We start from the raw sequence: 20,926 nt of genomic DNA, 5'->3' as shown, positions 1-20,926 counted from the left end.
CAACAAAAAATAAGATTTTACTCACCGGTAAATCTATTTCTCGTAGTCCGTAGTGGATGCTGGGAACTCCGTAAGGACCATGGGGAATAGCGGCTCCGCAGGAGACTGGGCACAACTAAAGAAAGCTTTAGGACTACCTGGTGTGCACTGGCTCCTCCCTCTATGACCCTCCTCCAGACCTCAGTTAGGATACTGTGCCCGGAAGAGCTGACACAATAAGGAAAGGATTTTGAATCCCGGGTAAGACTCATACCAGCCACACCAATCACACCGTATAACTCGTGATACTATAACCAGTTAACAGTATGAAATATAACTGAGCCTCTCAACAGATGGCTCAACAATAACCCTTTAGTTAAACAATAACTATATACAAGTATTGCAGACAATCCGCACTTGGGACGGGCGCCCAGCATCCACTACGGACTACGAAAAAATAGATTTACCGGTGAGTAAAATCTTATTTTCTCTGACGTCCTAGTGGATGCTGGGAACTCCGTAAGGACCATGGGGATTATACCAAAGCTCCCAAACGGGCGGGAGAGTGCGGATGACTCTGCAGCACCGAATGAGCGAACTCTAGGTCCTCCTCAGCCAGGGTATCAAACTTGTAGAATTTAGCAAATGTGTTTGACCCCGACCAAGTAGCTGCTCGGCAAAGTTGTAAAGCCGAGACCCCTCGTGCAGCCGCCCAAGAAGAGCCCACCTTCCTCGTGGAATGGGCTTTTACAGATTTAGGATGCGGCAGTCCAGCTGCAGAATGTGCAAGTTGAATCGTGCTACAGATCCAGCGAGCAATAGTCTGCTTTGAAGCAGGCGCACCCAACTTGTTGGGCGCATGCAGGATAAATAGAGAGTCAGTCTTTCTGACTCCAGCTGTCCTGGAAACATAGATTTTTAGGGCCCGGACTACGTCCAGCAACTTGGAGTCCTCCAAGTCACGAGTAGCCGCAGGCACCACAATAGGCTGGTTCAAATAAAACGCTGAAACCACATTTGGGAGAAATTGGGGACGAGTCCTCAATTCCGCCCTATCCATATGGAAAATCAGATAAGGGCTTTTACAAGACAAAGCCGCCAATTCTGACACACGCCTGGCCGAAGTCAAGGCCAACAGCATGACCACTTTCCACGTGAGATATTTTAATTCCACGGTTTTAAGTGGTTCAAACCAATGTGACTTTAGGAAATCCAACACCACGTTGAGATCCCAAGGTGCTACTGGGGGCACAAAAGGGGGCTGAATATGTAGCACTCCCTTAACAAATGTCTGAACTTCAGGTAGTGAAGCCAGTTCTTTTTGGAAGAAAATCGATAGAGCCGAAATCTGGACCTTAATGGAACCCAATTTTAGGCCCATAGTCACCCCTGACTGTAGGAAGTGCAGAAATCAACCTAGCTGAAATTCCTCCGTTGGGGCTGTCCTGGCCTCACACCACGCAACATATTTCCGCCATATGCGGTGATAATGGTTTGCGGTCACTTCTTTCCTAGCTTTAATTAGCGTAGGGATAACTTCCTCCGGAATGCCCTTTTCCTTCAGGATCCGGCGTTCAACCGCCATGCCGTCAAACGCAGCCACGGTAAGTCTTGGAACAGACAGGGCCCCTGCTGCATCAGGTCCTGTCTGAGCGGCAGAGGCCATGGGTCCTCAGATCATTTCTTGAAGTTCTGGGTACCAAGCTCTGCTTGGCCAATCCGGAACAATGAGTATAGTTCTTACTCCTCTCCTTCTTATTATTCTCAGTACCTTGGGTATGAGAGGAAGAGGAGGGAACACATACACCGACTGGTACACCCACGGTGTTACCAGAGCGTCCACAGCTATCGCCTGAGGGTCCTTTGACCTGGCGCACTATCTTTCTAGCTTTTTGTTGAGGCGGGACGCCATCATGTCCACCTGTGGCCTTTCCCAATGTTGTACAATCATTTGGAAGACTTCTGGATGAAGTCCCCACTCTCCCGGGTGGAGGTCGTGTTTGCTGAGAAAGTCTGCTTCCCAGTTGTCCACTCCAGGAATGAACACTGCTGACAGTGCTAACACATGATTTTCCGCCCATCGGAGAATCCTTGTGGCTTCTACCATCGCCATCCTGCTTCTTGTGCCGCCCTGTCGGTTTACATGGGCGACCGCCGTGATGTTGTCTGACTGGATCAGCACCGGCTGGTGTTGAAGCAGGGGTCTTGCCTGACTTAGGGCATTGTAAATGGCCCTTAGTTCCAGAATATTTATGTGTAGGGAAGTCTCCTGACTTGACCATTGTCCTTGGAAATTTCTTCCCTGTGTGACTGCCCCCCAACCTCGAAGGCTGGCATCCGTGGTCACCAGTACCCAGTCCTGTATGCCGAATCTGCGGCCCTCTAGAAGATGAGCACTCTGCAGCCACCACAGCAGCGATACCCTGGCCCTCGGAGACAGGGTTATCAGCCGATGCATCTGAAGATGCGATCCGGACCACTTGTCCAACAGATCCCACTGAAAGATCCTTGCATGGAACCTTTCGAATGGAATTGCTTCGTAAGAAGCCACCATCTTTCCCAGGACTCGCGTGCAGTGGTGCACCGACACCTGTTTTGGTTTTAGGAGGTCTCTGACTAGAGATGACAACTCCTTGGCCTTCTCCTCCGGGAGAAACACTTTTTTCTGTTCTGTGTCGAGAACCATCCCCAGGAACAGTAGACGCGTTGTAGGAACCAGCTGTGACTTCGGAAAGTTCAGGATCCAGCCGTGCTGTTGTAGCACTGCCCGAGCTAGTGCTACTCCGATCAGCAACTGTTCCCTGGACCTCGCCTTTATAAGGAGATCGTCCAAGTACGGGATAATTATAACTCCCTTTTTTCGAAGGAGTATCATCATCTCTGCCATTACCTTGGTAAATACCCTCGGTGCCGTGGACAGACCAAACGGCAACGTCTGGAATTGGTAATGACAGTCCTGTACCACAAACCTGAGGTACTCCTGGTGAGGGGGGTAAATGGGGACAAGCAGGTAAGCATCCTTGATGTCCAGTGATACCATGAAATCCCCTTCGTCCAGGCTTGCAATAACCGCCCTGAGTGATTCCATTTTGAACTTGAACCTTCATATATAAGTGTTCAAGGATTTCAAATTTCAGATGGGTCTCACCGAACCGTCCGGTTTCGGTACCACAAACATTGTGGAATAGTAACCCCGTACCTGTTGAAGGAGGGGTACCTTGACTATCACCTGCTGCGAATACAGCTTGTGAATTGCCTCCAGCACTGCCTCCCTGTCCGAGGGAGCCGTCGGCAAGGCAGATTTGAGGAAACGGCGAGAGGGAGACGTCTCGAATACCAGCTTGTACCCCTGAGATACTACCTGTAGAATCCAGGGATCCACCCGTGAGCGAGCCCACTGGTCGCTGAAGTTCTTGAGACGGGCCCCCACCGTACCTGGCTCCGCCTGTGGAGCCCCAGCGTCATGCGGTGGACTTCGAGGAAGCGGGGGGAGGACTTTTGTTCCTGGGAACTGGCTGTATGCTGCAGCTTTTTCCCCCTACCTCTGCCTCTGGGCAGAAAGGACGCGCCTTTAACCCGCTTACCTTTCTGTGCCGAAAGGACTGTACCTGATAATACAGTGCTTTCTTTGGCTGTGAGGGAACATGGGGTAAAAATGCTGATTTCCCAGCTGTAGCTGTGGAAACGAGGTCCGAGAGACCTTCCCCAAACAACTCCTCACCCTTGTAAGGCAAAACTTCCATGTGCCTTTTAGAATCAGCATCACCTGTCCACTGCCGAGTCCACAATCCTCTCCTGGCAGAAATGGACATTGCGTTTATTTTAGATGCCAGCCGGCAAATATCCCTCTGTGCATCTCTCATGTGTAAGACTGCATCTTTAATGTGCTCTACGGTTAGCAATATAGTGTCCCTGTCTAAGGTATCAATGTTTTCTGACAGGGAATCTGACCATGCAGCTGCAGCACTGCACATCCATGCTGAAGCAATTGCTGGTCTCAGTATAATGCCTGAGTGTGTATATACAGACTTCAGGATAGCCTCCTGCTTTCTATCTGCAGGTTCCTTTAAGGCGGCCGTGTCCGGAGACGGTAGTGCCACCTTCTTTGACAGACGTGTGAGCGCTTTATCCACCCTAGGGGATGTCTCCCAACGTGACCTGTCCTCTGGCGGGAAAGGGTACGCCATTAGTAACTTTTTAGAAATTACCAGTTTCTTATCGGGTGAAGCCCACGCTTCTTCACACACTTCATTTAATTCATCAGAAGGGGGAAAAACCACTGGTAGTTTTTTCTCCCCAAACATAATACCCTTTTTTGTGGTACCTGGGGTAATATCAGAAATATGCAATACATTTTTCATTGCCGTAATCATGTAACGGGTGGCTCTATTGGAATGTACACTAGTCTCATCATCGTCGACACTGGAGTCAGTATCCGTGTCGACATATGTGTCTGCCATCTGAGGTAGCGGGCGTTTTAGAGCCCCTGATGGCTTTTGAGACGTCTGGGCAGGCACAGGCTGAGAAGCCGGCTGTCCCACATCTGCTATGTCGTCAAACCTTTTATGTAAGGAGTTGACACTGTCGCGTAATTCCTTCCACATAACCATCCACTCAGGTGTCGACCCCGCAGGGGGTGACATCACATTTATCGGCACCTGCTCCGCCTCCACATAAGCCTCCTCGTCAAACATGTCGACACAGCCATACCGACACACCGCGCACACACACAGGGAATGCTCTGACTGAGGACAGGACCCACAAAGTCCTTTGGGGAGACAGAGAGAGAGTATGCCAGCACACACCAGAGCGCTATATATAATGTAGGGATTCACACTATACATACAGTGATTTTTCCCTTATAGCTGCTATTAATATACAGATACTGCGCCTAAATTTAGTGCCCCCCCCTCTCTTTTTTACCCTATGAAGTCTGGAAACTGCAGGGGAGAGCCTTGGGAGCGTCCTTCCAGCGGAGCTGTGAGAGGAAATGGCGCCAGTGTGCTGAGGGAGAAAGCCCCGCCCCTTTCTCGGCGGGCTTCTCCCGCTTTTTTATGGAATATATGGCAGGGGATTTTACACATATATAGTCTTAATGACTATATTATGTGTTATTTTGCCAGTAAGGTACTCTTATTGCAGCCCCAGGGCGCCCCCCCCCAGCGCCCTGCACCCATCAGTGACCGGAGTGTGTGGTGTGCATGGGGAGAAAAGGCGCACAGCTGCAGTGCTGTGCGCTACCTTAATGAAGACCGAAGTCTTCTGCCGCCGATTTTCAGGAACATCTTCTTGCTTCTGGCTTTGCAAGGGGGACGACGGCGGCGCGGCTCCGGGACCGGACGACCGAGGCTGGGCCTGTGTTCGATCCCTCTGGAGCTAATGGTGTCCAGTAGCCTAAGAAGCCCAAGCTAGCTGCAAGCAGGTAGGTCCGCTTCTCGCCCCTAAGTCCCTCGTAGCAGTGAGTCTGTTGCCAGCATATCTCACTGAAAATAAAAAAACCTAAATATAACTTTCTTTTCTAAGAGCTCAGGAGAGCCCCTAGTGTGCATCCAGCTCGGCCGGGCACAAAATTCTAACTGAGGTCTGGAGGAGGGTCATAGAGGGAGGAGCCAGTGCACACCAGGTAGTCCTAAAGCTTTCTTTAGTTGTGCCCAGTCTCCTGCGGAGCCGCTATTCCCCATGGTCCTTACGGAGTTCCCTGCATCCACTAGGACGTCAGAGAAAATGACAATATACATTGAAATTGTCATTATATATTAAGGAGATTACCATAAATTGAGAAACAATTGAAGAGAATGGGATATATTCAGAAGGGTGAAAAGTAGGTTCAAATAGAATATGCTAAATTATTATGGATAAATCGACCTCCACTAAGGCATATCAATGACCTGGTTTAAAGCAGACCTGTCAGTTTACTGAAATATGTTAATTTTAAAACATTAAAGGGTGTTTGCCACCCTTTGTTTTAATCCACGCGTTTATTTTCAGGAGACAAGTTCAGCCTATGCATGGCATGCCAACTTAAAACTAAAGCCTGTGAAGAGAACTGCACTTACCACCTAAACCGGTGGTTCCTATCTCCAGTCCTCAAGTAATCCCAACATGTTATCATGCATAGGTGAGTTAATGTACTTTACTAGGACACTAATTATCCCTCCTGCTTCCACAGACAGAAATCCTCAATAAATGACCAGCTGGATGATCTTTGAGTTGGAAACCATGGCCCTAATCCATGAACAAAGTAACAATGCAGAAGCCAAAGCACTTCTATACTTACAGGGGGCATATTTGTGGGACATCCCCCCTGAAAACACCTCAGTTTTCGGGTTACTCTCAAATATTAAACATCCCTGGCATGCATCTAGGAAGGAGTGCCCAGATATTAGAGATATCTGCTATGGTGCTCCATTATCATCTGAAAAAGTAGACCTCATAGGTTTTAATGGGGGCTGCTAAAATGTTGTGTACCTACGGACGTGTCCACTCACATCTAGCCTCCCTGCATGTTATACTGCCCTTCTAGTCATGTTATGCCGTGGTGTGATGTGATAGCGCAGTCTCTTTTTTGCAAATTCTTCCCTTAAAATGCATCTTATTTGCATCGCTATGCGATAGGATTGCCAAGCAGCTTATGCTGATTTAAATGATATGCAGCATGTATTTCTGTGTGTAACCGCAGCTGTATCTGCATATGAAATTTCCTAGAAAGCACTGTAAACTACCATTTCGTATGCAATATAGGCTTGATGCATATCATTTTAATAAGCATAATCTGCTTGTGTGTCCTATCGCACATTGATGCAAATAAGACGCATTTTAAGGGAAAAATTCCCGAAACTACACTTTGCACTACCGAGTAACGCCACGGCATGACGTGACTAGGAGAACTGTTTAACGTGCATGGGGGATAGATGTAAGTGGACACATCTGTGGGTACTACAAGGTCACCTACCATGCTGGTGTATTGTATACACTGCTTCCAACATATTCTTCCAGTAACTCTTTCTCTCCCATGGATTAATAGTTTTCTTCTTTCTGAGCCATGTATTAAGATCAATATTTCCACACTCCATCACCATGTAGATGTGTTGTTCAGTTATTTCACTGTAAGGAAGTGTAAAATTAGTTTTCTGAAAATGTTCACAATTTAATTTAAGTTTAAACTAAACTGGACTTACTAATCATAAAGCCGGATTATTTTATCGCTGTGCTGCTGAAGTTTGTTTAAATGAGAAATTTCATTCTGATAACTCTCAATAGTTTGTTTGTCAGCATCTTCCAGGTTCACATATTTTACTGCATACAAATGCTTTTTGTTATCCATCACTTGAAACACCTGTAACGAGACATTTAGTATAAACATAATATACAGATAAAATAAAGGGGAAATAAACAATACTGTGCAAAAGATTTAGGCAGGTTTGGAAAAAAACGAGTTTTATGGTAAGAACTTACCTTTGTTAAAACTCTTTCTGCGAGGTACACTGGGCTCCACAAGGAAAGACATAGGGGTGTAGAGTAGGATCTTGATCCGAGGCACCAACAGGCTCAAAAGCTTTGACTGTTCCCAGAATGCATAGCGCCGCCTCCTCTATAACCCCGCCTCCCTGCACAGGAGCTCAGTTTTTAGTTATCCAGCCCAATGCAGTAGCAGTAAGAGAGACGACAACAGTTAGTAGCCACATACACCACACTCTCACGACAGGAGAAGTGTCAGCGGCTAATGCCATACCAACCCAAAGAAGCTAATTGCGTCAGGGTGGGCGCCTTGTGGAGCCCAGTGTACCTCGCAGAAAGAGTTTTAACAAAGGTAAGTTCTTACCATAAAACTCGTTTTCTGCTGCGGGGTACAGTGGGCTCCACAAGGAAAGACATAGGGGATGTCCTAAAGCAGTACCTTATGGGAGGGGACGCACTGTAGCGGGCACAAGAACCCGGCGTCCAAAGGAAGCATCCTGGGAAGCGGCAGTATCAAAGGCATAGAACCTTATGAACGTGTTCACTGAAGACCACGAAGTCGCCTTGCACAATTGTTCAAGGGTCGCACCACGGCGGGCCGCCCAAGAAGGTCCAACAGACCGAGTAGAATGGGCCGTAATGTGAGCAGGAGCTGATAGACCAGCCCTCACATAAGCATGTGCAATCACCATTCTAATCCATCTGGCCAAAGTTTGCTTGTGAGCAGGCCAGCCCCGTTTGTGAAATCCAAACAGCACAAAGAGAGAATCAGATTTCCTAATAGAAGCAGTTCTCTTCACATAGATACGGAGAGCCCGTACCACATCCAAAGACCGCTCTTTGGAAGACAGATCAGGAGAAACAAGTGCCGGAACCACAATCTCCTGGTAAAGGTGGAACGAAAACCACCTTAGGTAAATATCCAGGACGAGTCCTAAGAACCGCCCGGTCACGGTGAAATATCAGATATGGGGAACTACAGGACAAGGCACCCAAATCAGACACTCTTCTAGCTGATGCAATAGTAAGCAGAAACACCACCTTAAGGGAAAGCCACTTAAGATCAGCTGAACTGGTTCAAACGGAGACTCTTGTAACGCCTCCAAAACCACGACAAGTCCCAAGGAGCCACAGGCGGGACATAGGGAGGTTGGATACGCAACACACCCTGAGTGAAGGTATGCACATCAGGTAAGGTCTCAATCTTTCTCTGAAACCACACCGACAAGGCAGATATTTGAACCTTGAAGAAGGCCAGACGCTGGCCTAAGTCTAGGCCCTGCTGAAAAAAGGCCAACAACTTGGCTGTACTAAACTTGGAAGCGTCATAATTGTTAGATGCGCACCAAACAAAGTAAGAATGCCAGACCCTATGGAAAATCCGAGCAGTAGACGGTTTCCGGGCACGCAACATAGTTTGAATGACCGCCTCAGAAAACCCTTTAGCCCTCAAGACGGAAGCTTCAAAAGCCACGCCGTCAAAGACAGCCCGGTTAGGTCATTGTAGACAAAGGGACCCTGAACGAGGAGGTCTGGGCGTTGTGGAAGTAGAATTGGACGCTCTGACGATAGGCCCTGCAGGTCTGAGAACCAGTGCCGTCTGGGTCACGCTGGATCTATGAGAAGCAGAATTCCTCTTTCTTGCTTGAACTTACGAATTACCCTGGGCAGGAGTGACACTGGAGGGAACACGTACGGCAGTTGAAACCTCCACGGCACCGCCAGCGCATCCACGAATGCTGCTTGAGGATCCCTCGTCCTTGCTCCGAAGACTGGAACCTTGTGATTGTGTCAAGACGCCATCAGATCTACGTCTGGAAGGCCCCACTTTTCCACTAGGAGTTGAAACACTTCTGGATGGAGGCCCAACGCTCCGGCGTGTACGTCCTGAGAAAGTCTGCTTCCCAATTCAGGACTCCCGGAATGAATATTGCCAATATGGCCGGTAGATGGCGTTCTGCCCAATGTAGAATCCGTGAGACTTCCTTCATTGCCGAACGGCTTCGAGTGCCGCCTTGATGATTTATGTAAGCCACTGTGGTGGCGTTGTCTGACTGTACTTGAACAGGACGGTTCTGGATTAAATGCTGAGTCAGGTTCAACGCATTGTAGACCGCCCGCAATTCCAGAATGTTTATCGAGAGGAGAGATTCCTCCTTGGTCCACCGACCCTGAAGGGAGCGTTGCTCCAGCACCGCTCCCCAACCTCGTAGACTGGCATCTGTCGTCAACAGGACCCAGTCGGATATCCAGAATGGACGGCTCTTGCACAATCGTTGGTCCTGGAGCCACCAGTGCAGCGACAGACGGACGTCCGGAGTCAATGAGATCATGTGAGACCTGATCCGGTGAGGCAGGCCGTCCCACTTGGCTAGAATCAGCCTCTGGAAGGGGCGAGAATGGAATTGAGCATACTCCACCATGTCGAATGCTGATACCATGAGGCCCAGCACCTGCATCGCCGAATGTATCGACACTTGCGGACGAGAAAGGTAGCAACGAATCCTGTCCTGAAGCTTCAGGACTTTCTCCTGAGACAAGAACAACTGCTGGTTGTGAGTGTGCAATAGCACTCCCAGGTGCACCATTCTCTGAGCAGGGACCAGGGAGGATTTCTTCCAGTTGATGAGCCACCCGTGAGCTTGTAGGAACTGGACAGTCATATCCAACTGACGTAGGAGAAGTTCTGGGGAATTTGCCAGGATTAACAAGTCGTCCAGATACGGCAGTATCCTGACCCCTTGACGGCGGAGTACCACCATCATCACCACCATAACTTTGGTGAAGACTCGCGGAGCCGTAATTAAACCAAAAGGTAACGCCCGAAACTGGTAATAGAGGTTGACAATCGCACACCTCAGGTATTGCTGATGTGACACTGCTATAGGAATATGCAGGTAAGCATCCTGTATGTCCAGGGAGACCATGTAGTCCGCAGGTTCCAAGGTCAGAACTATAGAGCGAAGGGTTTCCATACGGAACTTGGAAACTTTCACAAACCTGTTCAATGCCTTGAGGTTGAGAATGGTCCGGGAGGACCCATTCGGTTTCGGGACCAGAAACAGCGGAGAATAGTACCCCCGGCCCCTCTGAGCAAGAGGCACCTGTACTACGACTCCTGTATCCAGGAGGGTCTGTACCACCGAATGTAGAGTGTTTGCCTTTATCTGGTCCAACGGGACGTCTTTCCGGCAAAATCGATAAGGGGGGCGGTTTTGAAGGCTATGGCATAACCTCGAGTGACTACTTCCCGTACCCAGGCATCTGAAGTGGTCTTCAACCATTCCTGGGTATACCCTAGAAGCCGGCCCCCCACCCTGGGATCCCCCAGGGGGAGGCCCGCCCCGTCATGCGGCAGGCTGATCGGTCTTGGAAGCTGGCTGACGGGCAGCCCAGGCTCTTTTGTGCTTCGGCTTACCAGGTTTGGAAGTGCGGGCCTGCTTGTTGTACGCCGGGCCTTTTGCTTTACCTGAAGGACGAAAGGAAGTACCTTTAGCCTTCGACACAGAAGGAGCGGTACTTGGCAGACAGGCAGTTTTGGCAGTAGCCAAGTCAGCCACTATCTTATTTAAGTCCTCCCCAAACAGAATATCTCCCTCTAAAGGGAAGTACCTCCAGGGTTTTTCTAAAGTCCAGATCCACAGACCAGGATCTCAGCCACAATATCCGGCGAGCCAGGACTGATGTAGTAGAGGCCTTGGTTGCTAGGATACCGGCATCAGAAGCCGCCTCTTTAATATAGTGAGAAGCTGTGACAATATATGACAAGCATTGTCTAGCATGGTCAGAAGAGATTTCAGCTTCTAACTCTAGGGCCCATTCTTCAATAGCCTCTGCAGCCCATGTTGCTGCAATAGTGGGCCTTTGTGCAGCACCCGTGAGGGTGTAAATCGCTTTCAGACAACCCTCCACACGTTTATCCGTAGGCTCTTTTAGAGACGTGACGGTGGTGACCGGTAGAGCTGAGGAAACCACCATCCTAGCCACATGTGAGTCTACTGGAAGAGGCGTTTCCTAATTTTTAGACCGCTCTGGCGCGAGGGGATAGCGAGCCAGCATCTTCTTTTGAGGCACAAACTTCTTACCCAGGTTTACCCAGGGTTCCTGACGTATGTCCACTAGGTGGTCAGAGTGAGGTAAAACTTGTTTAACCACCTTCTGGCGCTTGAACCTATCTGTTTTCTTTGGAGGGGCGGATGGCTCGGGATCATTCGCAATCTGAGAAAATTAGATTTTACTCACCGGTAAATCTATCTCTCGTAGTCCGTAGTGGATGCTGGGGACTCCGTAAGGACCATGGGGAATAGACGGGCTCCGCAGGAGACTGGGCACTCTAAGAAAGAATTAGGACTACTGGTGTGCACTGGCTCCTCCCTCTATGCCCCTCCTCCAGACCTCAGTTAAGGAAACTGTGCCCGGAAGAGCTGACATTACAAGGAAAGGATTTTGGAATCCAGGGTAAGACTCATACCAGCCACACCAATCACACCGTATTACTTGTGATAACTTACCCAGTTAACAGTATGAACAACAACAGAGCATCACATCAACCCTGATGCAACTATAACATAACCCTTATGTAAGCAATAACTATATACAAGCATTGCAGAAGAAGTCCGCACTTGGGACGGGTGCCCAGCATCCACTACGGACTACGAGAAATAGATTTACCGGTGAGTAAAATCTTATTTTCTCTAACGTCCTAGTGGATGCTGGGGACTCCGTAAGGGCCATGGGGATTATACCAAAGCTCCCCAACTGGGAGTGAACCCACTTGTGGCTGAAATTTCGGAGACGCGCACCCACCGGGCCTAGCTCCGCCTGTGGAGCCCCAGCGTCATGCAGTGGATTTAGTGGAAGCCGGGGAGGACTTCTGTTCCTGGGAACTAGCTGTGTTGTGCAGCTTCTTTCCTCTGCCCCTGCCCCTGGCAAGAAAGGACGCACCTCGGACATTCTTGTTTTTCTGTGATCGAAAGGACTGCATTTGGTAATACGGTGCTTTCTTAGGCTGTGAGGAAACATATGGCAAAAAATTTGCCTTTCCAGCCGTAGCTGTGGAGACCAGGTCCGAGAGACCATCCCCAAACAATTCCTCACCCTTGTAAGGTAAAACCTCCATGTGCCTTTCTGAGTCGGCATCACCTGTCCATTGCCGAGTCCACAGGACCCTTCTGGCAGAAATCGACATAGCATTTATTCTAGAACCTAGTAGGCTAATGTCTCTCTGAGCATCTCTCATATAAAGAACAGCGTCTTTAATATGCCCCAGGGTAATGAATATAGTATCCTTGTCTAAGGTATCAAGTTCCTCAGATAAGGTATCCGTCCATGCTGCTACAGCACTACACACCCAAGCCGACGCGATTGCCGGCCTCAGTAAGGTACCTGAATGTGTATAAATGGACTTCAGGGTAACCTCCTGTTTGCGATCCGCAGCATCTTTGAGGGTTGCCGTATCCTGTGACGGCAGGGCTACCTTCTTGGATAAGCGTGTCAAAGCTTTGTCCACCCTAGGGGAGGATTCCCAGCGTAACCTGTCCGTTGGCAGGAAAGGATACGCCATAAGAATCCTTTTGGAAATCTGCAGTTTTTTATCTGGAGATTCCCAAGCCTTTTCACATAACTCATTGAGCTTGTGTGAGGGGGGAAAAGTTACCTGCGGCTTCTTTTCCCCATACATATGAACCCTCCTGTCAGGGACTGGGGTTTCCTCTGTGATGTGCAACACATCCTTAATAGCTATAATCATATAACGGATGGATTTATCCAATTTTGGCTGTAACTTTGCATCATCGTAATCGACACTGGAGTCAGAATCCATGTCGGTATCCGTGTCAATAATTTGGTATAGTGGGCGCTTCCGAGACCCTGTCGGCCTCTGCGACAAAGGATCAGGCATGGGTTGGGACCCTGACTGTCCTGAGGCTTCAGCTTTTTCCAACCTTTTATGTAAGGAATTAACATTATCATTTAAAACCTTCCACATATCCATCCAATAAGGTGTCGGTGCCGTCGGCAGAGACACCACATTCATTTGCTCCCGCTCTGCTTCCACATAGCCACCTCATCAGACATGTCGACACAAGCGTACCGACACACCACACACACAGGGAATGCCCTTTTTGAAGACAGTTCCCCCATAAGGCCCTTTGGTGAGACAGAGAGAGAGTATGCCAGCACACACCCCAGCACTATATAACCCAGGAATAACACAGTAACTTAATGTTAACCCAGTAGCTGCTGTATATTGTGTTTTTAGCGCCTAATTATGTGCCCCCCCCCCCCCCCCCCCTTTCCTTTTACCCATTTCTACCGTGATCTGCAGGGGAGAGCCTGGGGAGCTTCTGCTCAGCGGAGCTGTGGAGAAAAAATGGCGTTGGTGAGTGCTGAGGAAGAAGCCCCGCCCCCTCGACAGCGGGCTTCTGTCCCGCTAAAATACATTTCTTGGCGGGGGCTCATACATATATACAGTGCCCAACTGTATATACGAGTACTTTTGCCAACAGAGGTCCATATGCTGCCCAGGGTGCCCCCCCCTGCGCCCTGCACCCTTACAGTGACCGGAGTATGTGAGGTGTGTTTGGAGCAATGGCGCACAGCTGCAGTGCTGTGCGTTACCTCATGTGAAGAACGGAGTCTTCTGCCGCCGATTTCGAAGTCTTCTTGCTTTGCATACTCACCCGGCTTCTGTCTTCCGGCTCTGCGAAGGGGACGGCGGCGCGGCTCTGGGATCGGACGACGAGGGTGAGATCCTGTGTACGATCCCTCTGGAGCTAATGGTGTCCAGTAGCCTAAGAAGCAGGACCTAGCTTCAGAGAGTAGGGCTGCTTCTCTCCCCTCTGTCCCACGATGCAGGGAGTCTGTTGCCAGCAGAGCTCCCTGAAAATAAAAAACCTAACAAAATACTTTCTTACAGCAAGCTCAGGAGAGCTCACTGAACAGCACCCAGCTCGTCCGGGCACAGATTCCAACTGAGGTCTGGAGGAGGGACATAGAGGGAGGAGCCAGAGCACACCCGAATCTAAATTCTTTCTTAAAGTGCCCATGTCTCCTGCGGAGCACGTCTATTCCCCATGGTCCTTACGGAGTCCCCAGCATCCACTAGGACGTTAGAGAAATATACGTTATGGTAAGAACTTACCGTTGATAACGGTATTTCTCCTAAGTCCACAGGTTCCACAGGATATCAACGGGATATGAGGGAGCGACAGAGGATTTGCACCAGTCAAAGCTTTCCGGCCTCCCAGCATTCAACGGGCCCGTCCATATATCCCCGCCCCCTGGCACAGGCAAATCAGTTGTATTCCAAAGCAGAAGGCAGGAGCATCATGTAAAACCCTAATCAGGCGAGAACACAAATGCACACCCTTCCATACAAGAAGGAAGAGGTTCGTGAGTAAAAAGGATCCTCAAATCAGGTGCGTCAGGGTGGGATCCCTGAGGAACCTGTGGACTTAGTAGAAATACCGTAATCAACGGTAAGTTCATACCATAACGTATATTTCACCAGCAGGGTCCACAGGATACCAATGGGATTTCCCAAAGCAGTTTAGTGGTGGGGACGCTCCTGATGGATAATCCTTTGCCCGAATTCAGCATCGTGAGAGGCAAATGTAACCAAAGCATAATGTCTTAATGAATAAGTAAACGGAAGACCATATGGCTGCCTTACATACCTGTTCTGTTAAGCGCCAAATTGTGCTGCCCATGAAGGTCCTATCTTACGAGTAGAGTGAACAGAGACATTACCGGAACAGGGAGATCAGTTTGAGAATATGCTTAGTCATCCGAAGTCATCTTGCCAGGGTCTGCTTACCAGCAGCCCATCTTCTCTTGTGAAATCCATAGAGAATGAAGAGAGAATACTCCTTTCTGATAACACTGGTACAATCTACGTAGATCCTTAATGCACGGATCACGTCCAGCGATGCATCTCCCGCCTAAAAGGCCGGGATAACATTTTCTTTGTTAAGGTGGAATTTAGTCATCACCTGAGGAAGATACCCAGTTCTAGTTCTGAGAACGACTTTATCTAGATAAACAATCAGAAATGGGGAACAATATGACAATATCCCCAAGTCTGATATTCTTCTAGACGACGCCCTAGTCAGTAGAAAAGACACTTTAGTTGTCAACCATTTATGATCCATATTATTAAGTGGTTCAAATGGGGCAACTTGAAGGGCTTTCAGGACTAAACAAATCCCACGGCATTGTAGGAGAAACAACCAAAGGTTGAAAGCGCAGCAAACCCTGGAAAAAAGTATGCACATATTGTAAGTTGGTCATTTACTTTTGGAACTCTACAGTCAATGCCGACCCTTGCTCTCTCAAGGAAGCCATCCATTCCTGTCTGACGGAATGCTAAGACACTGGAAACTTTGAAAAAATGTTGGGGTCCTTTCAAATACAGCACCTGGCATTCGCAGATGTCTCTCATCCAAGCACTCACCAGGCCCATCACTGCATAGCTTCCAAGATCTAGAGATCATGGGCATATCCAGTGTGGTGTGACTGTAGATTATCTTTCACTGCACCAATGAATATAGGGGATCATTCCGAGTTGATCGCTAGCTGCCGTTGTTCGCAGCGATCAGGCTAAAAAAAAAACCAGCATTTCTGTGCATGCGTATGCCCCGCAATGCGCACGCGTGACATACGGGTACAAAGCCCATTGTGGTTGTGCACAGGTTCTAGCAAAGTTTTCAGTCGCACTAACGGCCGCAAGAACCGCAAGAAGATTGACAGAAAGGGGGAGTTTCTGGGTGTCAACTGACCGTTTCCAGGGAGGGTTTGCAACAACGCAGGAGTGTCTGGGCATTCGCTGGGTGGGTGTATGACGTCAGATCCGGACACGAATAGGCTGAAGTGATCGCAAGCGCTGATTAAGTTCAGCGCTACTCAGAAACTGCACAAACTTTTTGCAGAGCTCGGCTGCACATGCGTTCGCACTTCCGCTAAGCTAAATTATACTCCCCAATGGGCGGCGGCATAGCGTTTGCACGGCTGCTAAAACTAGCCAGCGAGCGATCAACTTGGAATGACCCCCTTAGGCTTGCCATATTTGGTGATAAATGCGAGCTAAGAAAGGTTTCCTTGCTCTGAACACTATTTGAAAGTAACCTCTTGACCTCAGGATAGAGGTTTCAATGGCCACGCTGTCAAAGACAGCCGATCCACATGTCTGTGATAACCAGGACCCTGCATTAGTAGTTCTGAACGTTGAGGGAGCAGAAGTAGAGCACCCATTGCCATTCTCTGTTGGTCTTCCTGTTTAAACTTTATCACCACCCTGGGTAATAGGGTAATTAGAGGAATACCCATCCGCCAGATGAAGGTCCTATCTCACTGATAAGTCATCCACAACGATCGCCCTGGGATCCTTTGTTCTTGACCCGTATGTGAGCATTTTGTTCAACCAAGACGCTATGAGATATATATCTAGCAAGCACCTCTTGTTTGCTAGAGTCCGGAAGATCTCTGGGTGTAGCGCCCATTTACTTCTGTGAATGGCGTGTCGACTTGAGAAAGTCCATTTCCGCGTTTAGGATTCCCGGAATGAGAACTGCGGACAAGGTTGAATGATGAAGTCCTGTTAACAAGCTTAGCTTGGAAATCAAACCTATGGACAGGCCTACTTTGTTGGTGAAAGACCAGCACTCTACCAACTGAGCTAACAAGTCTGCACAATAGGTATGTGACTTACATTCTTCATTGCTTTTTGGCTGAGGGTACCTCCCTGATGTTGAGGTACACTACTGCCGTCACTTTGTCCGAGCGGAACTGTACTGGTTTTCACTGAAGACTGTCCCGTGCCTACACAGATTCCCTGTACATGGCCCGAGGTTTAAACCTTTATCGACAGACAGCTCTTTGGTAACACAATCTTCCTGACACTGATCCTAGTGTCAGAATCTTCCCAATCTAATATCAAAAGGATTTCCCTTTGTCCAGCTGGGACGTGTGTAGCCACCAGGCTAACGAACTTCATACTTTTAACGGAGGCGGGGTTATAGAGGAGGCGGCACTATGCATTCTGGGAACAGTCAAAGCTTTTAGCCTGTTGGTGCCTCGGATCAAGATCCTACTCTACACCCCGATATTATTCCCTGTGGAACCCAGTGTACACTGCAGCAGAAACAACAGTAATGGTATACAGACTCATATGCAATATGCACTTATCTAAAAATTCGTACTCAAAAATAAGGATTTTAAACCTACCGGTAAATCTTTTTCTCCTAGTCCGTAGAGGATGCTGGGGACTCCGTAAGGACCATGGGGTATAGACGGGCTCTGCAGGAGACCTGGGCACTACAAAGAACTTTAGATGGGTGTGCACTGGCTCCTCCCACTATGCCCCTCCTCCAGACCTCAGTTAGAGAAACTGTGCCCAGAGGAGACGGACAGTACGAGGAATGGATTTTTGTTAATCTAAGGGCAAGATTCATACCAGACCACACCATCCACACCGTATAACCTGGAATATACGCAACCAGTTAACAGTATGAAACAAAACAGCATCAGCCCGAGACTGATCAAAACTGTAACATAACCCTTATGTAATCAATAACTATATACAAGTCTTGCAGAAATATGTCCGCACTGGGACGGGTGCCCAGCATCCTCTACGGACTAGGAGAAAAAGATTTACCGGTAGGTTTAAAATCTTATTTTCTCTTACGTCCTAGAGGATGCTGGGGACTCCGTAAGGACCATGGGGATTATACCAAAGCTCCAGACCGGGCAGGAGAGTGCGGATGACTCTGCAGCACCGATTGAGCAAACATTAGGTCCTCATCAGCCAGGGTATCAAATTTGTAGAATTTTGAAAAAGTGTTTGAACCCGACCAAGCTGTAATGCCGAGACGCCTCGGGCAGCCGCCCAAGAAGAGCCCACCTTCCTAGTGGAATGGGCCTTAACCGAATTTGGTAACGGTAATCCAGCCGTAGAAAGAGCCAGCTGAATCGTGTTACATATCCAGCGAGCAATAGTCTGTTCAGAAGCAGGAGCCCCGACCTTGTTAACTGCATACAGGGCAAACAGTGCCTCTGTTTTCCTAACCCGAGCCGTCCTGGCTACGTAAATTTTTAAGGCCCTGACTACATACAGGGACTTGGAATCCTCCAAGTCACTCGTAGCCACAGGCACCACAATAGGTTGGTTCATATGAAACGATGAAACCACCTTAGGCAAAAATTGAGGACGAGTCCTCAACTCTGCTCTATCCACATGGAAAATCAGATAGGGGCTTTTGTGAGACAAAGCTGCCAATTCATACACCCGCCTTGCAGATGTCAAGACCAACAACATGACCACCTTCCAAGTGAGAAATTTTAATTCCACTGTTTGAAGAGGCTCAAACCAGTGAGATTTTAGGAACTGTAACACCACGTTAAGGTCCCATGGTGCCACTGGGGGCACAAAAGGAGGCTGTATGTGCAGCACTCACTTTACAAAAGTCTGGACTTCTGGGAGAGAAGCCAATTCCTTCTGAAAGAAAATTGATAGGACCGAAATCTGTACCTTACTGGAGCCTAATTTAAGGTCCATATCCACTCCTGTCTGCAGAAAGTGGAGAAAACGGCCCAGATGGAAATCTTCCGTAGGAGCATTCTTAGATTCACACAAAGATACATACTTTCTCCAGATACGGTGATAATGTTTCGCCGTCACCTTCTTCCTAGCCTTTCTCAGAGTAGGGATGACTTCTTCCGGAATGCCTTTCCCAGCTAGGATTCGGTATTCAACCGCCATGCCGTCAAATGTAACCGCGGTAAGTCTTAGAAGACGCAGGGCCCCTGTTGCAACAGGTCCTCTCTGAGAGGAAGAGGCCCCGGATCTTCTGTGAGCATTTCCTGAAGATCTGAATACCAGGCCCTTCGAGACCAATCTGGAACAATGAGTATTGTCTGCACTCTTGTTCGTCTTATGATTCTCAATATCTTTGAGATGAGTGGAAGAAGAGGGAACACATAGACCGACTGAAACACCCACGGTGTCACCAGGGCGTCCACTGCTACTGCCTGAGGGTCCCTTGACCTAGCACAATACCTTCGAAGCTTCTTGTTGAGGCGTGACGCCATCATGTCTATTTGAGGAAGTCCCCAACGACTTGTTATCTCTGCAAAAACTTCTTGATGAAGTCCCCACTCTCCTGGATGGAGATCGTGTCTGCTGAGGAAGTCTGCTTCCCAGTTGTCCACTCCCAGAATGAAGACTGCTGCCAAAGCGCTTATGTGATTTTCCACCCAAGGCAGAATCCTGGTGGCTTCTGCCATTGCCACTCTGCTCCTTGTTCCGCCTTGGCGGTTTACATGAGCCACGGCTGTGACGTTGTCTGATTGAATCAGAACCGGTAGTTTGCGAAGAAGATTCTCCGCTTGACGTAGGCCTTGTATATGGCCCTCAATTCCAGTACGTTGATGTGTAGACAAGCCTGCTGGCTTGACCATATCCCCTGAAAATTTCTTCCTTGTGTGACTGCTCCCCATCCTCGGAGGCTCGCGTCCGTGGTCACCAGAACCCAGTCTTGAATGCCGAACCTGCGACCCTCTAGAAGGTGAGCACTCTGCAGCCACCACAGGAGAGACACCCTGGCCCTGGGGGACAGGCTTATTTTCTGATGAATTTGAAGATGGGACCCGGACCACTTGTCCAGAAGGTCCCGCTGAAACGTCCTCGCATGAAACCTGCCGAAGGTCATGGCCTCGTAGGTCGCCACCATTTTCCCCAGTACTCGAGTGCATTGATGGACTGACACTCTCTTCGGTTTTAACAGGTCTCTGACCATGTTCTGGAGTGCCTGGGCTTTTTACATTGGGAGAAAAACCCTCTTTTGTTACGTGTCCAGAATCATGCCTAAGAAAGATAGCCGAGTCGTTGGAACCAACTGTGACTTTGGTATATTTAGAATCCAGCCATGTTGCTGCAGCACTCTCAGGGAGAGCGACACGCTTTTAAGCAACTGATCTCTCGATCTCGCTTTTATCAGGAGATCGTCCAAGTACGGGATAATTGTGACTCCCTGCCGGCGCAGGAGCACCATCATTTCGGCCATTACCTTGGTGAAAATCCTCGGGGCCGTGGAAAGCCCAAACGGCAACGTCTGAAACTGGTAATGACAGTCCTGTACAGCGAATCTCAGGTACGCCTGATGAGGGGGATATATGGGGACATGAAGGTATGCATCCTTTATGTCTAGTGACACCATAAAATCCCCTCCTTTCAAACTGGAGATAACCGACCTGAGCGATTCCATCTTGAATTTGAACTTTTTTAAGTACAGGTTTAGGGATTTTAAATTTAGAATGGGTTTGACCGAGCCATCCGGTTTCGGGACCACAAATAGGGTTGAATAGTACCCTTTACCCTGCTGAACTAGGGGAACCTCGACAACAACTTGTTGACACAGTTTTTGAATTGCAGCTAAAACTATCTCCCTTTCTGGGGGAGAAGCTGGTAAAGACGATTTGAAAAATCGGCGAGGAG

At 48.7% G+C, this 20,926-nt stretch overlaps 1 protein-coding gene across 6 annotated transcripts in view; it reads right to left on the bottom strand.

The window, feature by feature from the left end:
- The window catches only part of TTK (TTK protein kinase), a 429,767-nt gene that overhangs the window by 152,985 nt on the left and 255,856 nt on the right, over positions 1-20,926 (bottom strand). For all 6 annotated transcript variants that reach the window (XR_010176004.1, XM_063916870.1, XM_063916871.1 and 3 more), the window contains exons 15-16: positions 7,158-7,315; positions 6,932-7,083 (exon numbers count right to left, since the gene is read on the bottom strand). Coding sequence is in view for 5 of the 6 variants with exons in the window: in XM_063916870.1 (XP_063772940.1) it covers positions 6,932-7,083; positions 7,158-7,315 (310 nt within the window). In the remaining variant the exon portion in view is untranslated. The remainder of the gene's footprint in view (positions 1-6,931; positions 7,084-7,157; positions 7,316-20,926) is intronic.

Source organism: Pseudophryne corroboree, chromosome 4 (assembly GCF_028390025.1).
Source record: "Pseudophryne corroboree isolate aPseCor3 chromosome 4, aPseCor3.hap2, whole genome shotgun sequence".
Classification (NCBI taxonomy): Eukaryota; Metazoa; Chordata; class Amphibia; order Anura; family Myobatrachidae; genus Pseudophryne; species Pseudophryne corroboree.
This window is presented reverse-complemented; position numbering and strand designations above follow the sequence as displayed.